The 21,622-nt window shown below is 40.2% G+C and overlaps 1 protein-coding gene across 1 annotated transcript in view; it reads left to right on the top strand.

Annotated features, from left to right (window-relative positions):
- Positions 1-2,031: 2,031 nt before the first annotated feature.
- The window catches only part of LOC119721477, a 68,504-nt gene continuing 48,913 nt past the window's right edge, over positions 2,032-21,622 (top strand). Inside the window, exons 1-10 of the mRNA XM_038191558.1 lie at positions 2,032-2,503; positions 4,016-4,150; positions 4,725-4,933; positions 5,305-5,436; positions 7,175-7,550; positions 8,152-8,286; positions 11,452-11,660; positions 12,128-12,259; positions 18,521-18,908; positions 19,832-19,966. Of these exons, the coding sequence (XP_038047486.1) occupies positions 2,176-2,503; positions 4,016-4,150; positions 4,725-4,933; positions 5,305-5,436; positions 7,175-7,550; positions 8,152-8,286; positions 11,452-11,660; positions 12,128-12,259; positions 18,521-18,908; positions 19,832-19,966 (2,179 nt within the window). The 5' untranslated portion in view covers positions 2,032-2,175. The remainder of the gene's footprint in view (positions 2,504-4,015; positions 4,151-4,724; positions 4,934-5,304; positions 5,437-7,174; positions 7,551-8,151; positions 8,287-11,451; positions 11,661-12,127; positions 12,260-18,520; positions 18,909-19,831; positions 19,967-21,622) is intronic.

Below are 21,622 nucleotides of genomic sequence, written 5' to 3' on the forward strand. Positions count from 1 at the left end.
GCTTCAGGCGATCTATTGCATTATGGGATGGGTACAACATACGAGGCCACTGTGTAGCAGAGTTGTCTGTGGTTTGCCTGTCCATCAGTCTTTTTGTATATTTATGGCGGGGGGGGGCGCAATAGGCGGGTGCTATTGGGTAAATACGAAAGAGTTTACCCACCCCAAATATCGCCATCTTTGGGCAGATTTCCGTCAAAGTCAGTAATGATCTAGCGATAGAAGGCGTGCTTTTCTTAGATGGGCGATTTAAGGGTATGTACCCAAATAAAAAGGCCAAAAGTCCGTCCGACGAGCTCCGGAATATGCTGTACACTCAAATTGTTGTATATAGAGAGTTCTGAGAGCTATGCAATTGGGAAATTGAAGAGATATGGCAATGCACCTTTTTTAAGATGGCTACTTTTCCAGTTTGGGAAACATCACTCTTTTTAGGGGTGTTCTTCTTTGGGTGAGCATTTCTCGAAAAGTCAGTGGTCGACCCACCAAAAAAGTGAAGAAAAAAATGAAAGATGACATGTTGATCATCATTTTTCTGTGCAGCCTGAACAGCTGTGAGAGTTCTGAGTAATTTTAAATGAATTTTGAAGTATGGCCATTTATCACTGGTGTCTATGGGAAATTTTATACTGGGGTGCACCCTTCAGGATCTGATAAGTCTAGTTCCTGCTCTACATGAGTATGTTACTAAATGCTTAGTGCTGAAGGCGCCCTGCTAGAATTAAATGCCTTATTATCCATCGAACAAAGGGAGTGTAATTATGTTAACACACTGGCTGAGCGCTTTCTCAGTCACAACATACGCCAAACTAAACCTGGCAACGTGTCATTTGTATTTTAGCCAAAGTACTAATTGTTAATATTGATATCACTAAAAAGTTCAAACCACCTTTTCTGGGGATCCGAATTGGAAAACAAAAAAAACATTTTGCATGGAATGTAGTAGGCAGGCTGAGTGCAGAAAAGCATGCAAAATAAAATCGGGCTTTACTCGCTATACTGGTAGTATAGCCCAAAAATAATCACTCATAGGCTTTTAACTTTTTGAGATGTTTTTACTTAAGAGATATCTTTAAAATAATTGGGGGTATCTACAGTAAAGCTATAGTAGTCGGGAACATAATTTGGTTCAAATATCCATCATCTGCCAACTTCACGAAAAAAATGAGCCAGCTCCTCTGGTTTACATTTTGTAAAAATTTGATAATTTATAAGTTTCTTTTTCCCCTGTCATTTCAGGGCGTTTTACCGTAATATCACTGCAGGTGGGTGCACTTTACAGTTGTTAGTGACTTTTATAGCATACAGTTACTAACCAAAGTGGGCTCATGTTGTACATTAATTTGTGCATTAAGTTTGCTCGAGTGACTCACTCTCATGTACTTAACAACGAGACACCAAAGACAGCAAGTTGACCACGATAATCGTCCTGAAATTCTGGCAGCTTTCAGTGCTGAAACAGCTGTAACACTGAAGATCCCGTCTGCCTAATGACATATTGATCATTCCTACATGTATTGGAATGATTATTACTATTAGCAATAAAGGTCTCCGGAAAACCTTTAAGAATAATTACAAGGAGCACAAGGATGCATTAAGTGGATATCGCTGAAGAAAAAAAACCAATTACATGAGCCATTTCGCCAAAAGACATTAGTTGGAAACTCTCAACGTACCGAACGCAGTTATGTATAGGAATGTGACTTGGTATAAGCGACAAATACGCGTGCCGTTAATATCTTTCGTTAGAATTCAATCTCCTACAGTTAAGTGCAAACGAGAGGAACAACAATGCCAATACAAACTTGAAGTCGACTTCTTCAATATTTGTGTGTAGGTTTTCAAGATAAATAGGTCTCAGTAAATATCTTGAAGACCTGCATTTTATTCAAACAGTGAATATGCGCATGCTGGAGCAGGCTGAGCACGTTATGCGTGCGAGAAAGCTATTAGCAGCGCAGCTTTTGTCATTGCGGTAATTTACCATGGGCTTGGCCTTAATTATCCGTTTATTGGCGATTGTGACTTGGTGATCAATAATATACTCGTGCCTTTAATTATTGCCAGCGTAGTATACGATCTTTCGCCGTTCGCTGTTTGCAGCACAATCTGAAACAGTTTCGAAGTGGCCTACATGTGAGTATTATATGGCTGAACAAACCTAAACGAAACGAAATGAATTTTCCTACTTATCACCCAAGACATTGTCGTCTTGTTTGGTGCCTCGCTCTTTTTGTTGTCTGCGTGGCTCAGAGCGGAGCTGGCTCTGATCTCCCTACCGTGAAATCTTCGAATTTCACGGCTTCACAGTTCAACAGCACCGTCAAATATCGAGTGATTCGGTCAAGCCAACGAGCCTCCTACCTGAGGTGTGCCGCGGCCTGCCTCAAGGAAGAAGACTGCAAATACTTCGGTTATACTAAAGATACCAGACGCTGTGAATTGAGCAATGACTCGATCGTGTCAGTCAACAAAGAGAAGTTGAAATACTTCAAAAGAAATGGTAAGACCTTCTTATTGTGGTGTTATTTCATTTCAAAGCTAATACAACTTACTGAACTTGAAAGGCACATTTACATAGGGAAATTTGCATTTATCCAAAGAATTATTACAGTATTTTTATCAAAAAGCTATATACCTGGATCAAAGATTGTACCGGTTCTAAACACCCTGTGAAATTATTTCGTCTGCTGGATTGCTTTCATTTAGAAGAAGTCAAGAAATGTAGTTGATTTCCACCGATCAGTCAATTATTGACAGATCTTTCGAAAATGAAAGAGATAATAAACGAAATGGTTTTTCGTAATCAAAAGGTTGTGTATGGTTTTCCACTGTTTTCTTGAAAAGTGTTATATCCACTGAGCTGAAACTTCAACAGGTTAGGTTTTCAAAAGACTTCTTTTGGTTTTGAGTGGTGTTATTAATTGAAATCGAATAAATTACATGATGAGTAAATGATCCTTGAGAGATTTGTTTCAAGTGTAATTGAAATCTTTATACACAGGGTGTATAAAAAAAAAGGAAACCCAGATGTAAATGTAAATTAAAAAATAAAAAATAATTATTTTCAAATAAGTTAAAGATGTGAAACGCCGATGTGTCCTCTTTCTAATGACACCTTGATTGCGTGTCTTTGGCCACGGATGGCTGAGCATTCCTTGTTATTCTGTCAAGGGTCAAAACCTGCACTGGGTTAAGTTTTACCTAGCTAAGATTGCTTGCTGATTTGTTATGCAAAGGTTGAAATGGACTAGACTTCATGCAGAGCTTTGTGTGGAAAGAGGTGGTAGCCACATTGAAGGCATTGGCCATTAGGGGTTATTTAACTTCAAAACTGAGAGTGGTCAAATCGCTGTGTCAAAACTAAATAAATGGTTTTAAAGAGGAGGATTTCTTTCTTTAAATTAAACCGTTCGACATGCCGAGAATACCAGTTACCCTTTTGCACAAACTTGGCCCGGTGCAGGTGTTGACCCTTGACAGAATAACAACGAATGCTCAGTCATCCGTAGCTACAGACACACATTCGAGGTATCATTGGGAAGAGAACACATTGGTGTTCCACATAATCTTTAACTTATTTGAAAATATTTACTATGTTTTTTGTGTGATGTTTATAGAATATTTATTAGAATATTTTATTAGATTTGCATCGGGTTTCCCTTTATTATACACCCTGTATTAGCCGTCGAAACACATTTTGTAATAAAAAAGCATTCATCTTTAGTGGTTCCCAAGATGATTGTGTACGGAGAGTCCAATTTGCAGGGAACTCTTTTTGGTGCTCCTTTTACTCAAAAGAGAACACACTTTGGATTTACAAAGTTCTGGTTTTTCATTGTTGAGCGGGTTGAAAGAAGCACTTTCTGCTCGTCCTCGTGCCAAACTTTCTGCTCGTGCCACTTTTAACCGAATCCCCCCTCGTTTGACTTTTACTTGGCAAGTAGATTATGTTGGTGTTTTGGTATGGTTATTTTGTACAAAACCTCCCACAACTATCGCACCTTTTCCTCAGGAGACTGTCCTTGCTCCGTGGAGGGACCTCTTGGGATGGAAGATGGTCGCATCCCGGATGAAAGCATCACAGCTTCGTCTGTTTGGAAAAACCGCACTAATCATGGCCCACTCAAGGCCAGACTTTATACTCAAGGTAGGTTTGTTTAATTTGACATTCAATCTACACTTCCAGTGTTATTTTCGAGTTTCAACCCAAAAAAAAATCGCTTTTTAATTTCATTTGTTTTCTAGCAGTAAACAAGTTATTCGAATTATCAGCTGTAAAATAATAAATCGGCTTTTGCAGGGGGGGGGGGGTATTAGTTGATGCGCAAAATGCATTGCAATTTTCAGAGGGACACTCGAAACCGTAACCCGTTGCTGTATTAGAAAAACATGTCATTCAAATTGACCAATCAATAGCTTATTCCACATTTCTGATCGAACTGACGTCACAATTTCTAAAGTCGACTCCGATTGGCTGGCGCGTGGGGTCGCATAAAATTTGCATTGCTCAGATATATCACATGTTGGATACGGAAAGGGTTCCGTTGTACAACGTTTGATACTCAGACTACTCGGTATGGGCTGGTCCCGAAAAGTCGACTTCGACTGGTCTATAATTATGGTCGACTATAGCGTTGGTTCGAAGATAATGGGACTGTGGTTAAACAACTTCATATTGGAGCCAGATTTACTGCCCTAGTATATTTTATGGGGTTGAATAGAATATGCTGCAGCCTGGTGCTATGGCGGATATGAAGACAGTCCATGGATACAGGTTGACTTCAGTGGTACAGTCACCATCACTGGTTTGATCACCCAGGGGCGCGGAGACTCCGAATACGACCAACGGGTGACGGAGTACCAAGTAACGTACAGCGATGACGCTCAGTCCTGGGATCACGTGACTGATGCGTTTGGCACACAAATAAAGGTAAAGGATTCATTGTTAAAATAGTTTTGTGAATTCTCAAATCTCGACTTCAACTCCGGATTTGACTTCAGAAGATTTGCCCTTTGAATGACGTCGGTTCAACAAGAGAAAGCCGATCTTTGGAATACCCTGTTTTCTTGGTTAAAATCTCTCAGACCAATTGAAAGTTAGGAGGTGAGGTTTGTGTCTTTAATAATAAAATTGAGTAAATCCTTACACAGATAACTCAGTTCGAGTGATAAAAAAATCCCACTTTCTTGCTGTGTAGCAATATTTACCGTCACAACAAGTATTGTCTTCAAATAAAATAATGATAATAACTTGGCTCGACAGGGTGCGCTAAACAAGTCAACCATTTTGATTTGTTGCAGTTCGCTGGTAACTCGGACAGGAACACGTTGGTAACCGCTCGGTTCCCATTGGCATTGCGCACCAGAATCCTGCGCATTCACCCCACTGCATGGAACAAGCATTGCAGCATGAGGTTTGAAGTGATTGGCTGCTATTAATCACATTGAATCAGTCGACAATTGAACTGGAAATAATCGATATCGAAAGGAATCGATAATTGAAACCCATCTTTATATTAATTGTGGATAGTTACAATACGCCTGGTGAGATTAATGTTTCATAAAACAGTAGGTCTACTCCGAACTCTACACGTAGTTTGATTTACAATTTCACTGTATGATAAACTTTTAAAAGTAACCAAAATGTCAAGTGAAGTCAAGCTGTTTCTTAGTTTTAATTAACATTCATTTACACATTATGGTAGTTTCTCCATTCTATTTGGTAAAGAGCATCGCCATGTGGCTGGCTCTAAACCATCGTTTAAACACTGCAGAAAAGTGTTTAAACCGGTCATCGGCGATATGCACGAATGCATGAAGAGTCACTATAATACCTTGTATTTTTGTTGTGAAGTATTAAACTGAAATTAATGTTGAGCAATAAAGCCGAGGCCTTCAAATACCTATGGGACAGCGGCGGTGGAACGTTTCAAAATGGGGAGGGGGGCATCACCAAAAAGAGGCACAAAGGCATATTTCGCTGGTGCAGCAGCGTATCAAGCATTTTTGGTATTTTTTGCACATCCGTCCTGAAATGTCGACAATTTTTTTTTCACCGGACACTTGGCCTCCGTACAATTATATAGTGGGGTGGGGGGAGGGGGGGGGGGTGCTGGTACCATCTTCCAAAATAGGGGGCGCTCTTCAAAACCGGCCATTATGCAAACTACGAATAATGTGCCTATTTTCAGGGCGCATTGTTAGGGTTTTGGGAAATGGTTACTGAAAACAAATTACCCGAAATGTGAGTTTTATGCTCGAGGGGCCACATTTATGTCCGCAAGAGGGCACTTGGGAAAATCTGGCAGTGCCCCCTGCCACCCGCCCCGTTCCGCCGCCCCTGGTAGGGAACTCATTCATGTTGCTAATATCTGGAGAAGGTTAAAGTGTCTGGCTTCCCCCTCTTTGCGAATATAATCATTATAAGGCATTTTGGCAAAATAAGAGGAAACGGCATGAGCACAGCCGCAGTGGAAAAAAATATACCAAAAAACAAAACAAACAAAAAACAAAACAAACACACAAACAATGGGGGTATTTTTTTCTCAATGTGTATTTATTGATATTTGCAATCTTTGATATGTTTACTACACATTTTTAAAATAAATAGTATAAAATCGTGGAAAAAAGTGTTTTCAAGGTAAACAAGAAATGACATGTTTTATCATCACGACTACAAAACAATCGAAACTTTAAAGACCTTTTCTCAGTATTTCCTTTTGACATGTAAATAAATGCAAACTTTAAACAACCATACAGCTTGTCAACGAAATGTCCGATTGACTATTGCTTCCTTTCGTTAGAATTCAATCTCCTCCAATTAAGTGTAAATGAGAGGAACGACAAAGCCTATACAAACTTGAAGTCGACTTCTTCAATATTTGTGTGGAGGTTTTCAAGATAAATAGGTCTCAGTAGTTATTTTGAAGACCTTCATTTTTTTCAAGCAGTGACAATGTGCATGCCGGAACACGTTATGTGGGCGAGAAAGCTATTAGCAGCGCAGCTATTGTCATTGCTTTTTTTAACCACGGGCGTGGCCTTAATCAACCGTTTATTGTCGATTGTGACTTGGTGATCAATAATACTCGTGCCTTTAATATTGCCAGCGTAGTATACGATCTTTCGCCGTTCGCTGTTTGCAACACAATCTGAAACAGTTTCGAAGTAGCTACATGTGAGTATTATATGGCTGAACAAACCTAAACGAAACGAAATGAATTTTCCTATTTATCACCCAAGACATTGTCGTCTTGTTTGGTGCCTCGTGGTTTTTTTTGTCTGCGTGGTTCAGAGCGGAGCTGGCTGTAATCTTCCTACCGTGAAATCTTCGGATTTCACGGCTGCTTCACAGTTCAACAGCACCGTCAAATATCGAGTGATTCGGTCAAGCCAACGAGCCTCCTACTTAAGGTGTGCCGCGGCCTGCCTCAAGGAAGAATACTGCGAATACTTCAGTTATACCAAAGATACCAGACGGTGTGAATTGAGCGATGACTCGATCGTGTCAGTCAACGAAGAGAAGTTGAAATACTTTAAAAGAAATGGTGAGATTGTGTTACTGTTTCATTTCAAAGGCTCAAAGCTAATGCAACAAGCAGCACTTGAAGGGATTTTTGTTTTAACTGTAATTGAAATCCTGGTGAGCCGTCGAAGAATAATTATAATATTAATAAGCATGTGATCTTTATGTTTCCCAAGATGTTTGTGATAGGTATATACAGGCAACTCATTTGGGTCATCTTGTGACTGAAGAGGACACACACTTTGGATTGACAAAGCTCTGGTTTTTCAATGTTGAGCAGGATGGAAGAGGCACATAATTATGCATCCGTAACTATCTACTCGTGCCATTAAACAGAAGAAAACGATTTTTTCTTCCCCGTTGAACTTTCACTTGCAAATAGGCCAATACTACAGTGAAATCCTGATAAGCCAAACCTCAAGGGAACAGGTTCAAAATTTGACTTCAGCAGAGTTTGGAGTTAAGCAGGGTTGTATAGCATTGTTATACTACTGAAGGCAATGGATTGACGGTTTTGAGTTATCAGAGTTTGACTTGTCGAGATTTCACTGTATGTTCTTTTAAAAAAATATTAATGGTTACTTTGTACAAAACTTCTCAAAGCGATCGCACCTTTTCCTCAGGTGACTCTCCTTGCTTTGTGGAGGGACCTCTTGGGATGGAAGATGGTCGCATCCCGGATGAAAGCATCACAGCTTCGTCATTCTATAGAAACCTTCCTACTCATGCCCCACCCAGGGCCAGGCTTTATACTCAAGGTAGGCTTTTTGGATTTAGTGAGATTAAAGATGTTTTCCGTGTTATTTTCGAGTTTCAACTCGAAAAATATATTTGCTTTCGTTTTTGCTTTCATTTTCATTTCATTTTTTTCCTTATAAAGGGCGATTAAAGAAAAATAAGGAAACCCCAATGGCACGACCAATTTATTTCAATAAAGTGCTGCATGTAGCACTTTCAAAAATGTAGGATATAAAAGCCAAATTAATAAGCTTTCTATTAGTAGAAGAATCATTCAAATCACTTATGTAATTTTCAAGTACATGTACAAAAAAGTAAGTGTTCTTTCAGCAAAACGAAAACAATTTACATATGGATGTGTGTGCATTGTGTTCATTTTGCTGAAAGAACACACACTTTTTTTGTGGTGATCCGTGGTCAGAACTTTAAAACGGGGGTAGTGTTTAAAATCCCCTAACTTGAAAAGTGCCTTAGTGATTCAAATGATTCTTGTACCGTCAGGACAAAAAGCTTATTAATTGGGCTTTCATATCCTAGATTTTGAAAGTGCTACACGAAGAAGTTTATTAAGAAAATGCAGTAGCGTAACTACGGGGGGGGGGGGGGGGGCAGCGGGGGTCCGTGCGGATGGGTGCCCCCTTGTTTGTTGTAGTAGACCATGGTGAAAGCGAAGAGCAAAATGACACGCTCATTTGCTGATCGTGCGTTTCGGTTTTTGGCGTATTGCCTTCGATAACCACCGTCATGGAATACAAACGCAGATATGCAAATAGACTTACAAAAAAACGTACAAAATTTCGAGTTCTCCATAGGTTTGTGTACAAACATGGATGCGCCCAGCAGGCATCACTTTGTACATGAGTTAGCGCTTGAGTAATTTAATATAGCTCTATGAGTAAAACTAGCCTCCCAAGGTGATCCATGAAATAGAATGTTCCATGGATCACCGAGGGGACTAGTTTTACTTCACCACGAGATAAAGCATTCAATATTTGTTTTAAACACTTCACCCACAGATTCTGCTTGGTTTTAATATTTTAAATTATTTAAATCTGAACACAGTTAAAATAAACTTCAATTTCAATACAAAATTGGTGGGAAATGTATTTCTCTCTTCCAAACCACCCCTTTCATGAAATGTTTGAACCTAACTCAGTGGTGCGCTCTTTTGGGAACAATAATGCGCTGCGCTCAACGCGCACGACAGCATTTGCACACAAATGTAATTCCGCGCCATCATCCAGGAGCCTGCGTCAAGTAGATCTGACATTGCGCACTCCGTAAGTGTCCTCCACTGCTTCCTGTCGGATGCCACGTGCCAGGTGTGTCGATCTTTGATGTTGACCCCCGTGGTTGTCAGGTCCGTGTTTACTGTATTCAACCACGTGGTTCGTTATCCACCTCTTGGCAGCTAATTGTTCTTGCGGATCGCTTCTAGAAGCGCTTGCTAGGCAGGTGTTTCCTCGGGCAGTGTCAGGAGATGGCCTGTCCACCTAAGACGTCTTCTGGTAATGGCTTTACTCCAAGGGATCTCGTTGGTTTTCTTGTAGAGTTCTTTATTGTGACCTTCTTTGGCCATGTAGTACCGCGTCCTGGGTATTGAGTACTGAATTGTGAAGTCATTTTGAACCGGGAAGTGTAGTGCATGCAAACGAATGGAGTACGTGCGCGTGTTGGTTAGTCAAGGCCCACGCGCCTGTACCCGGACCATCCGGACACGTAACGCACCCCGGATGCTGGCACGTAAAAAGACTAGCACGAGCGGCGAAGCCGCGAGGGCCTTTACTATCTCGTGGACTAATCACTTATTCATTTATTCACGTAATATAACTTAATCAAACAATATAAACCAATCATCTAACGGTGATTTGCGGTTACCAGCAACAGCACGCGCGCGCGTGCTGTCTGGCGCCAGACGACGGCTAATTTACGTTAGTAATTCTGCATTTTCATTGGTCAATTCACAACGGGTAATGCATTATGCATGTCTACCAAATCGGTAGACAAATGTAAAAAAAACAAAAACATAAGCGTTCTACACGAGATGGTAAAGGCCCTCGCGGCTTCGCCCCCCCCCCCCGCTAGTCTTTTTACGTGTCAGCATCCGGGGTGCGTCACGTGTCCAGGAAAGCGCGTGGGACTTGACTAAAGGCTAGTTCACGGGTTGAATCACGCGCTAATCAACTTCGGGTGTCCCCAGGGTGTCGAGCAGTACGCGCCCACCACTACCTGCTCTCTCGCCCTGGTATTGGATCATTTATATGTGCAAGATTTTTGCACACGTATGCAAATGAGGAATAGTCTGGTACCTGCATGTGCGTTACATTAGCGTTTTTTTTTGTATGCGGTGTCTGGGGTAAAAACAGCATCAATTCGTCGCGCCGTGAGTTATGAAAACACGATTTTTTGGAAGTTAAAATGTTACAATCTGGTCCGCCAATATGCAGTATCACATATCATATTACTATGAGCAAACTGGAAAAAAAAAGGAGTAGGCAACTACACGATATAAATTCATTATTAGCAAATTGCGGCAACGAATCAGGATACAGGAAGAAAGTTTCCTATCCAGGGCTTACTATTTGAAACGAGGTTGGAAATAAAGAAAGCACTGGGGACGAGGTTGCGCGCTAACGTCTTTTACACACACAATTATTGTGCACGTGATGTATATTCAATCGGTACTCTCTCCGGTTGTTAGTAAAACGTCATACACACGCGCGAACCACTGATTACAAGCGCCCATTGGCTAAACACTCAATTTGCCTCCGGTGTAGCATGAATTTATGTTTTATGAAATACGGACTCATTGATGGTATTGCGCACGCTCATGCATATATAATTAGGAGAGGGACCGGTCACGTGAGAAGGTTTAACCAATAAAAAGGGGAAAAGAGTCCGATTTTCATATGAGTCCGATTTTCATATGACACCGGTTCCGTTCGTGCTATGCTCACAATGTGAAGTACAAGTACGCATGGTTAAGTTGAGATGACGTCACACTTACGAACCGGATAGTACTTTGGTTGCCATTATGGTAGTACTTTGGTTGCCACGGGTAAAGTACTTTTGGCCGTGCACAGAAAAATAGCAAAAATAGAAAGTACCATGTGACTCGCTATCGGCCAATCAAGATACAGAATCTGTGGATGAGGTGTTATAAAGTCAGTTATTTTGTTGAACAGGATTAGCAGCAGCCTGGTGCTATGACGGATCTGAAGACAGTCCATGGATACGGGTTGACTTCAATGGTACAGTCACCATCACTGGTTTGATCACCCAGGGGCGCGGAGACTCCGGACACAACCAATGGGTGACGGAGTACCGAGTGTCGTACAGCGATGACGCTCAGTCCTGGGATCAAGTGACTGATGCGTTTGGCACACAAATAAAGGTATAGTAATCACTGTTAAATAGTTTCGTGGTTTTTCTAATCTCGACTTCAACTCCGGACACGGCTGCAGAAGACTTGCCCCTTGAATGACGTCGGTTCAACAAGTCCCAAAATATGAACACCAAATGCTCATGTAAGAATTCGATATTATAAGGTTTTATTATGATTCAGGAGCAAGAGAGGGACCCGAAGCTGGGGAGAAAGCCGATGTTTGGAAAAGCCTGCTTATCTCGGTTAAAATATCTCAGACCAATCGAAATTTGGGAGGTGAAGCTTGTGTCTTTAATAACAAAATGGAGTAAAACCGTAGCACAGATAACTCGGTTCTACGGTGATGAAAAAAATCCCATTTTCTTGCTGTGCAGCAATATTTACCATCACAATAAGTAGTCCTCGAATACAATAATGATAATAACTTGGCTCGACAGGGTGCGTTAAACAAGTCAACCATTTTGATTGTGTTGCAGTTCGCTGGTAACTCGGACAGGAGCACGTTGGTAACCGCTCGGTTCCCATTGGCATTGCGCACAAGAATCCTGCGCATTCACCCCACTGCATGGAACAACCATTGCAGCATGAGGTTTGAAGTGATTGGCTGCTATTAATCACATTGAATTAGTCGATAACTGGACTGGAAATAATCGATATCGAAAGGAATCGATAATTAAAACCCTTCTTTTTACTGATGTTGTAGTTATAATAATACGCCTGGTGAGATTGATGTTGCATAAAACAGTAGGTCTATACTCAGAGATCTACACGTAGTTTGATTTTAAAATGTCACTGTATGATAAACTTTTAAAAGTAACAAAAAATGTCAAGTGAAGTCAAGCTTTTTCTAACTTTTTAATTAGCATTCATTTATATATATGATAGTTCTTATTGGTAAAGAGCATCGCCATATGGCTTGCTATAAACAATCGTTTAAACACCGGAGAAAAGTGTTTAAACCGACCAATGATAAACGTGGCCACTCACTAAGGACAACAAATTATGGTTTTGTCCCCTTTGTGGTCAGTTGTGTTCAGTTTAAAAAAGAACATAATTTTTGTTATATAATAAAGCAATTATTTTATGTTTTTTGAAAGCCATCTTTTGAATGACAAAAAAGCGGCCGACATGACCAGCTTCATCGCTTTCCACGCGCCGTCTAGTAAGCTTAGTAGCGCCACCTTGCCCGCAAACTCCACGACTATCGTTCTCGTAAATTGGAAGGAGTTGGCCTTAGGTACAAGGCACCAACGTACAAGTGATTATGTTATAGCTGTTCTTTTCTCCCTGTTTGTTGTTAAAAGTACGCCTGTAGTTTGCCTGTAAATAAATGTAAGGGAAAGGGGACTTAATTTTGTAAAACTTATAAAACTGTGAGCAAAACTACTCGTTATGTAAGTTCCAAAGTTGTTTAAAAAAAATTATGTACTTCAGGATATAACAGATGGTACTGTGCAGTTATTGTCGTCATAGATGAAGTATTTACCCGGGAAATAAACGTCTAATTTCGAGGAGAACACCGTTTACCCAAATTTCGTTGTTAATTCGGCTTTCATTAAAAAGTGTGAGAGAGATGTGGTCCCGAACCGATAAAACAAATGCGACATTTCATAGTTCATTTTGAAGCTAAAGATACTGTGCTCGGCGTTAACATGGTGATGTAATTATTACTTATCAGAATTCAATCAAAAAGTAGACTCATGAATATTCAAAAATATAATTAGCTGGCTTGACAGACTTCGACACCCGCAAATCGGACGCAGAGCCTGCAAATCTGAAAGCCGCCGCGCGCAGCGCAGAGGTTTTCTCTTGTTGACAAGTATTCATGGTATTTGCCACCAGTACGGGCCGTTATCATGCATAGCCGTTAATCCTTGTGTGTAGGATCCGTGACCCAACCCTCTCTGTGCTTCCCCGCCCTAAACTCTTCACATTAAGCCTGATCGACAGGATCTTAAGTTGTTCTCAAACACTTCAGGCGATCTATTGCATTATGGGATGGGTACAAGTTGAGGCCACGAAAACAAGACGAAGTTAGTGAAGTATAGTTGGGCCTTTTGGAGAGAAATCTGCAGTATGTCATCAGGATGCATGCATTGTGCCCATTGTGATATTTCTCATGTTGTAGCAATAATGTTTGTGGTTTGCCTATCCATCAGCCTTTTCAAAATCCATCAGCATTTTTGATTATTTTATGGCGGACATCGACACAATATGCGGGCGGTTTTTTTTTCAGAGGGTTAATGTGGGTAAATACGAAAGAGTTTAACTACTCCAATTAGCGCACTCCTGTGTGCACTTCTTATACGTTCCCGTCAAAGTATTATCTAGCGATAGAGGGCGTGCTTTTCTTCGATGGATGATTTCAGGATCTGATAAGTCACGGTCGTTCCCATAGATAGTTGTCGTTCCTCTTTGACAAGATTGTGTGAATTGCTTCAGTGTTGAAGGCGCGCAGCTAGAATGAAATGCCTTATTATCAATCGAACAAACGGAGTGAACGTACTGACTTGGGTGCTATCTCGTTGTCACATTGCCAATTAAAACCTCGAAACGTACCATTGAATTTTGATCAAAGTACTGTTAATACATCACTGTAAATAGTTTAAACCACTTTTCTGGGGATTCGAATTCGAAAATAAACAACACGTTTTGCAGGGAATGTAGGAAGCAGGCTCTTGTTTTCCAGACTGGGACCGATCGAGTGCAAAAAAAAACATGCAAAACAAAATCAGGCCAACGTTACTCGCTGCTGGTAGTAGCCCGAAAATAATCACTCCGAGGCTTTTAAATTTTCACAGTGTTTAGAGGTATCTTAGAAAATAACTGGCAGGATAGCTGCAATATCAGCAATTTACATAATAAGGTTGAGATATCCATCATCTGTGACCTGCATATGAAAATAAAGAGCTGCCCCTCTTGGCTTTAATTTGGTAAAATGCACTTTTTGGGGGCATTGAAAATGTTACTTTCTTTTCCTGACAATTGAGGGCGTTTTGCCGTGAACTCACTTCTCACTTCTGTAGGTGCACTTTACAGTCTATTAGTGACATTATTAATTAGTATCCCCTAATGGGGCTCCGGCTGTCATTGCCAACATTACTTAGTGCATTAAGTTTGCTCGAGTGACTCACTGTTATGTACTTAACAACGAGACATCAAAGACAGCAAGAACACGGCAATCGTCCTGAAATTCCGGTAGCTTTCAATGCTGAAACAGCTGTGACACTGAAGACTCCGTCTGCCTAATGGCATCACGGTTTTGCTCATAACTTATGCACGACAATTAAGGCCCAGGAAAAACATTGTAACAGGAAAAACACTGTCACCTTGGCAGTGTGAACATAATGGATGCACAAGGCTGCATTTGAGGGATTGCATTGAAAGAAAAGTCAGTTAGGCGAAGTAAAAAAAAAACCAAGTTTCTCGTCCCCGCCCGCTTCCTTTTTGGAGGCCGCCTGGATTTTTTTAATATTTTTTATTTTTGAAAAATGTAGTAAAAAAACACCGAAAAAGTCCACAAATTCATCGTAAAATAAATACCAATACCAATACAACTTTAAATGACACTGTGGGAAAAATTCCATACTGGGCCACGACTTTACCTGCCGCTAAACACATCAATTTTCACCTCACCTTGTGATTTCACCCAAGAGGAATCCAGGAAGCTGTGTTAATGCGAAAAAAAATTAGGCAAAATGTGTTTTAAGAGCCCATTTTGGATGCACACGTCGTGCGGAACTATAGTTGAAGCAGCCGGTCAAAACTGATTGAAGTGTGGCTGACAGACAGCGGTACGCATGACGCATGACATCGACAACCATGACGTCGCATGAGCCGGCCAATGATAGTGCAATACGTCATTATGAATATTTATTTCTCATGAATATTTAGTTTATTTCAATTGCTACTTCAAATACGTCCAAAGATTGATTATTGCAACAGCGATCGTGCGCGGCCTAGCGGTTAAGAGTCTCGTGTTTCAAGTAAAAGTCCGAGGTTCGAATCTTGATGAAGTAAGTCAAAGGATACAACTTTTGGCGCTTGAAAATTAATCGAAAAAAAGTTGTGGCCCAGTACCGAATTTTTTCCGACACTGTAAATATGCTCAGTTCTCTTGTCCAACTTGTCTTTCATTTTAAAAGTCTCTTTGAACAGTTGACACAACCAACGGTTGCAGGAAATTTTTAAATGGCGGCCATCTTGAAAAAAATAAACAATAAAAAATAAAAGGCCCCGCTTCCTCCCTTTTTTCAAAAACCCCGGACGAGAAACTTTTTTTTTTTACTTCGCCTTACATGGGCCATTTAAATAAAGCGCGAACAGACATTAATTTGAAACTACATGCACCAACGAGGAACAACACGAGCAATGCAAACTTGTATTCCACTTATTCAACATTTCATTTCCATTATGCTTTAAAGATTTTGCACCATTTCTCTGTTTTTTTGTGGGGGGCACGTTTTCAAAACAAACAGATATCAATAATTATTTGAGGACCATATTTTCAAGCAGTAAGCTAGGATACTTATATGCGACCACGTCTATGCACCTTGCGAGCACGTTGTAAACAAGTCCATTAGGCGAGCGGCAGAATCCAAATTTGGGTCGACCTAAAGCCCCACCCCACACACCTACATCATACATCAATAGTAAGCTTAATATGTGTACTTTCAGATTAGGCATGATGTGGAGCTTGGAAATTGGGAGAAATGTGTTTTTGGGCTCATTTTGGGTCTAAAAGCCACATGTTTGGTCAAAAATATGATTTTAAAAATTTGGTATTTTCGATATCTGTTGAACCAGCCTCAACTATCAAGGCAGGTTTGAGACCAAATTGACGTTCCATCAATTCATTATAACCATCTTAAGGTTACAAAATGTGCAGTTACTATAGGCAATATTGAGTGAAAATGTGCATTTTTCTCAGAATCGTTTTTCTACGAGCAAAACGAAGACCAGTTTTGGTTATTTGTCTATTGCCCAACACCACACGCACCTACATCATACCTCATTAGAAAGCCTAACATGTCTTCTTTCAGATTAGGCATGATGTGGAGCTGTAAAATTGGAAGAAATGTGTTTTTTGGCTCGTTTTGGTCTAAAAGACACATTTTTGGTCAAAAATATGATTTTACAAAATTTGGTATTTTATATACCTATGGGACCCGTCTGAACCATCGAGGCAAGTTTTAGACCAAATTGACGTTCCGTAAATTCACCATTACCATATTAAAGGGAATGTACATCATTGGCTTTTGCTGTAATTTTCAGTAATGAACTTATTGAGGGGTAAGTATAATAGATCAAATATTGTTACACTGACATGTTTGAAGTTTTGTGTTAAAAAATGCTGGAAAAACAAAGAAAAACTAAAATGTTCAAGAAGTCTGGTTCCTTGACTCCACTAAAGATGATATGGATCAATTTATAGATGCCGGAAAACTGTAAGGTGAGGGAACCAGTCTAGCTGGCCTGCACCCGTTCATGAACATGTAACCAATAGCAAACCAAATTTGGACTGAAAAAATGGTAAATTTGGAGCAGTAGTTAAAAAATAGTTAGGTAATTCCAACGGTGGTCGGCCGACCACCGTTGGAAATTTACAATAAAATACCACTTTTCTTGAAAATGACTCCACACCAGGTGCCATAATTTTACGAGATGCTTTAGACCGTCATTTACCAACATCCTAGTAAGATATTTCGTAAAAAAATGGTATTTTGTTTTGTCGATGTTTGCAAATGTTGTATATTCTTAAGATTATAAAATGTACAGTAACTATAGGCAATATTGAGTGAAAATGTGCATATTTCTCAAAATCGTGTTTCTAAGAGCAGCACTAATGTAAAATGTTTGTTATTTGTCAATTGCCCAACACCCCATACACCTACATCCTACATCATTTGAAAGCCTAGCATGTCTACTTGCAGATTAGGCATGATGTGGAGCTGTAAAATTGAAAAAATCTGATTTTGTTTGGCTCATTTTGGTCTAAAGGTAACATTTGTGGTAAAAAATATGATTTTACAAATCTGGTATTTTAAATACCTGTGGCACCAGCCTGAACCATCGAGGCAAGTTTTAGACCAAATTGACGTTCCATAAATTCACAATTACCTTATTAAGATTACAAAATATACATTTGCCAAATACGTATGCGAGAAAGCTATCAGCAGCGCAGCTATTGCCACTGCGTTAATCTGCCGTGACCATGAGCCATTTTCTGGCTTAAATCGTCAGTTTATTGTCGATTGTGACTTAGTCACATCAATAATCTAGTCGTGCGTTTAATTATTAACAGCGTATAGTATACGGCCTTCCGCCGTTCGCTGTTTAAAGGTATAGTCCATCATTTGCAGCCATCCGAAAAGTAACTGGCGAAATTATTGTTGAAAAACAAACTTGGTTGAAAGATAGTAAGGGGACTAAACTCCCTGTGAAATTATTCTTTCTGGGAAGCTGTCATTTTGAAGTAATCAACGAAAGAAGGCATTTCCAACGGTGATTCTTAAGAAGCACCGTAGGAAAATTTAAATAAGTAGTTCGTTTTGTTATTCAGCGCAGCGTGCACAAGTATTGGAACGACGCACACGCGCGCACGGTTGTTATAATTCGTCGGATCAGTGCGCGACGTCGCGTATAGCTGCAATTCAAAACAATTCAAAACATGATTCAGTAACTTTGGATTTGAAATTGAGATCTTAGAATGCTGTTTTTCTCGGAATGTACAGCTGAAGCTTAGCTGAAACTTCATCAGGTTAGTTGCTCAGTATCCTTCATTAGATTTTGAAATCTTTTGTTGCTTCAAACGAACAAAATGCACAAATTACAAATGATGGACTGTAGCTTTAAAACACAATCTAAAGCAGTTTCGAAGTAGGCGACATGTGAGAATTATATGGCTGAACAAACCTAAACGAAACGAAATGAGTTTTCCTATTTATCACCCAAGACATTGTCGTCTTGTTTGGTGCCTCGCTCTTTTTGTTGTCTACATGGTTCAGAGCGGAGCTGGCTCTGATCTCCCTACCGTGAAATCTTCGGATTTCACGGCTTCACAGTTCAACAGCCCCGTCAAATATCGAGTGATTCGGTCAAGCCAACGAGCCTCCTACCTAAGGTGTGCCGCGGCCTGCCTCAAGGAAGAAGACTGCAAATACTTCGGTTATACCAAAGATACCAGACGGTGTGAATTGAGCGATGACTCGATCGTGTCAGTCAACGAAGAGAAGTTGAAATACTTCAAAAGAAATGGTGAGATTGTGTTGTTGTTTCATTTCAAAGCTAATACAAAAAGCAAAACTTTAGGGGATTTTTGTTTCTACAATAATTATTGAAATCCTTGTAAGCTGTTGAAGCATATGCTGTAGTTAATAAGCATGTGTATCTTTGTTTCCCAAGATGCTTGTGACAAGTACAGAGTGTAATTTACAAGCAACTCATTTGGGTCCTCTTTTTATTGAAAAGGAAATACACGTTGGATTTAAAAACCTTTTTTGATGTACTTATTTGGTTTAATCATTGATTTCGAGGTTGTACCGATTGTACCGCTCTTACTTGAAGCAGCGTGTTTCCCCGCCAGCGGCTGCCGCAGCAAGTCGCTCGTTGCCCGCAGTACTAGCGCCACATACACAGTCACGCGCGCCGTATACGCGTAGTACCGTGTGATATATGGCCATCGTGACTAGCGTTGTGCATACCTAAAATCTCCGTTATGTTTAAGAATCATCGACCTGAAATATAGTTGAGATTAATTAAAACGAGGTTTTATCACATTTGAGGGTCACTTTCGATAGCTTTAGTGGCGCAAATTAAAATAAATCAGACCCAAAATACACAACACTACATGTTTTCTATAGCGATCGATATAATTATTAGTACAGAGGGTTATTGACTGAATGAGAACGTGTCCCGACGCTGATTTCGGGCGCAATTCAAATCATGACTCGGCAACTAATTGCAATTGAAATCGCGATCCTAGAATATTGTTTTCTCGGAATATACAGCATTCACTGAGCTAAAACTTCATCAGGTTAGTTGTCAAGCAAACTTCTTTCGATTTTGAGCACTTTTGTTGCTTCAAACGAAAAAAATGCACAAATGACAAATGATTTACTCTGGCTTTAAGTGGATTTTAATATATGAAACTTCTCAAAACGATCGCACCTTTTCCTCAGGTGACTCTCCTTGCTCCGTGGAGGGACCCCTTGGGATGGAAGATGGTCGCATCTCGGATGAAAGCATCACAGCTTCGTCATTCTATGAAAACCGCCCTACTCACGCCCCACCCAGGGCCAGGCTTTATACTCAAGGTAGGCTTTAGCCTTTTTGGATCTAGTGAGATTAAAGATATGTTTCCCGTGTTATTTTCGAGTTTCACCTAGAAAAATTATTTGTTTTTTTCTTCGTTTCATTTTTTTCCTATAGCAGTATCAAAGTTATTCACTTTTGAATGAGACATTGAACACAAAAAGCCACTGACGTTTGATTATTAAATTATTTCTTCACAACATTCGAATGACTAGCTTCCAGACCGTACATTCGGCTCTTACAGGGTGGGTCTATTATTTTTTGCACAAAATGAAAAGCATTTTTCAGAGGGTTGCAGACGCTCAAAATCGAAAAAAAGGTGTTTCTTCCGTTAAAAACAAATCATTGAAAATTCGTCAGGAGAAAAATATAGCATTTTTTGAAGAGCACGGCATATGAACTTTAATCAGGTTAAATTGTGTACAGCCGTTTCATTTGTAGGCCACGGGGTTTGTGTTTCAATTGTACCATTTACTCTATACTGAAGGCATAGGCTTTTTGGATATAGTGAGATTACAGATATGTTTCCCGTGTTATTTTCGAGTTTCACCTCGAAAAAATGTATGTCATGAGGTGACAGATGGAATGTTCCATTCCACGAGGCGAAGCCGAGTGGAAGTGTGGTCAGGGGAAATCTCAGTCAGTTGCCGTGTCACGCGTAGCTGCTCTATTTTCTCGTCCACACAACTGACAGCAACGCGAGGCCAGCGAACGATGGCCGTAAAAAGGGCTTTAGAATATTCGCAATTTTCATGGCAAACCACAACCGATCCAAACAAACACAGTTGTTTTAGGTAGTTAAAGACCTACTTCATACATCCATCAAGGTATTTTTTTCTCAAAAAAAAAATGGATTTCGATGCATTTTGACGATTTTATTTCACGGACAAATCGACTAAAAATTAGGTCATGAAATTTCCGGATTTGGTTCGAGAACGACGAAAGTCTCCCAAATGTTGAGGTAATCAAAGGAAAGAGTGAACCTTCATCTACAAAAAAATTCTCGTGAACGTGATGTCGTTAATATTTCAAGAATTCGATGTACACCTAATGTTTCCAGTAACTTCCATTTTTCACAACGCGAAGAGATCGTCGCCATTGTAAAGCATAGAGCGAGGAACCCACACACGGTGTGACCTTGTGACCCATATGCCCACTGATTGGTCGAGCTCGAGTATGGCCTGCTTAATATTCATGTCATTCATTGCACGTTAGCAGGTGCTATTCACAATGTTTTCAGGCCAACGTAAGTCGGCGAACTAACGTTCGTTTACACGCGCACATGTGATTGCAAATCATGAAATCTCGCAAAAGTCTTTATTTTTCAACCGGCGATTTGGACCAAACATTAGAAGTCTCCTGCACGTGTTTCACATGAAAATGAAGCGTATACTTTCCTCTATCTACTGAGCATTGCCGTTTCTGTCGGCCTTTTATAAGACCTAAAAACTATCGGCCCTCGATTTTGCAAGGTGACGTCATTTCATTCTCAAATCAGGACTAAATGTGTGATTGGTAAATCCCAATGCAGTGTTTTGTAATACAACAACAGCCGGGCGCGTATCGCGTAATACAGAGCACGTGACCACAGCCTTTGTTGCTGTGTTCAGGTTTTTTATGACGCGACAACGGGTGAATGACCGAAGACACGATATAGA

The sequence above is a fragment of the Patiria miniata genome, unplaced genomic scaffold (assembly GCF_015706575.1).
Source record: "Patiria miniata isolate m_02_andy unplaced genomic scaffold, ASM1570657v1 HiC_scaffold_13, whole genome shotgun sequence".
Classification (NCBI taxonomy): Eukaryota; Metazoa; Echinodermata; class Asteroidea; order Valvatida; family Asterinidae; genus Patiria; species Patiria miniata.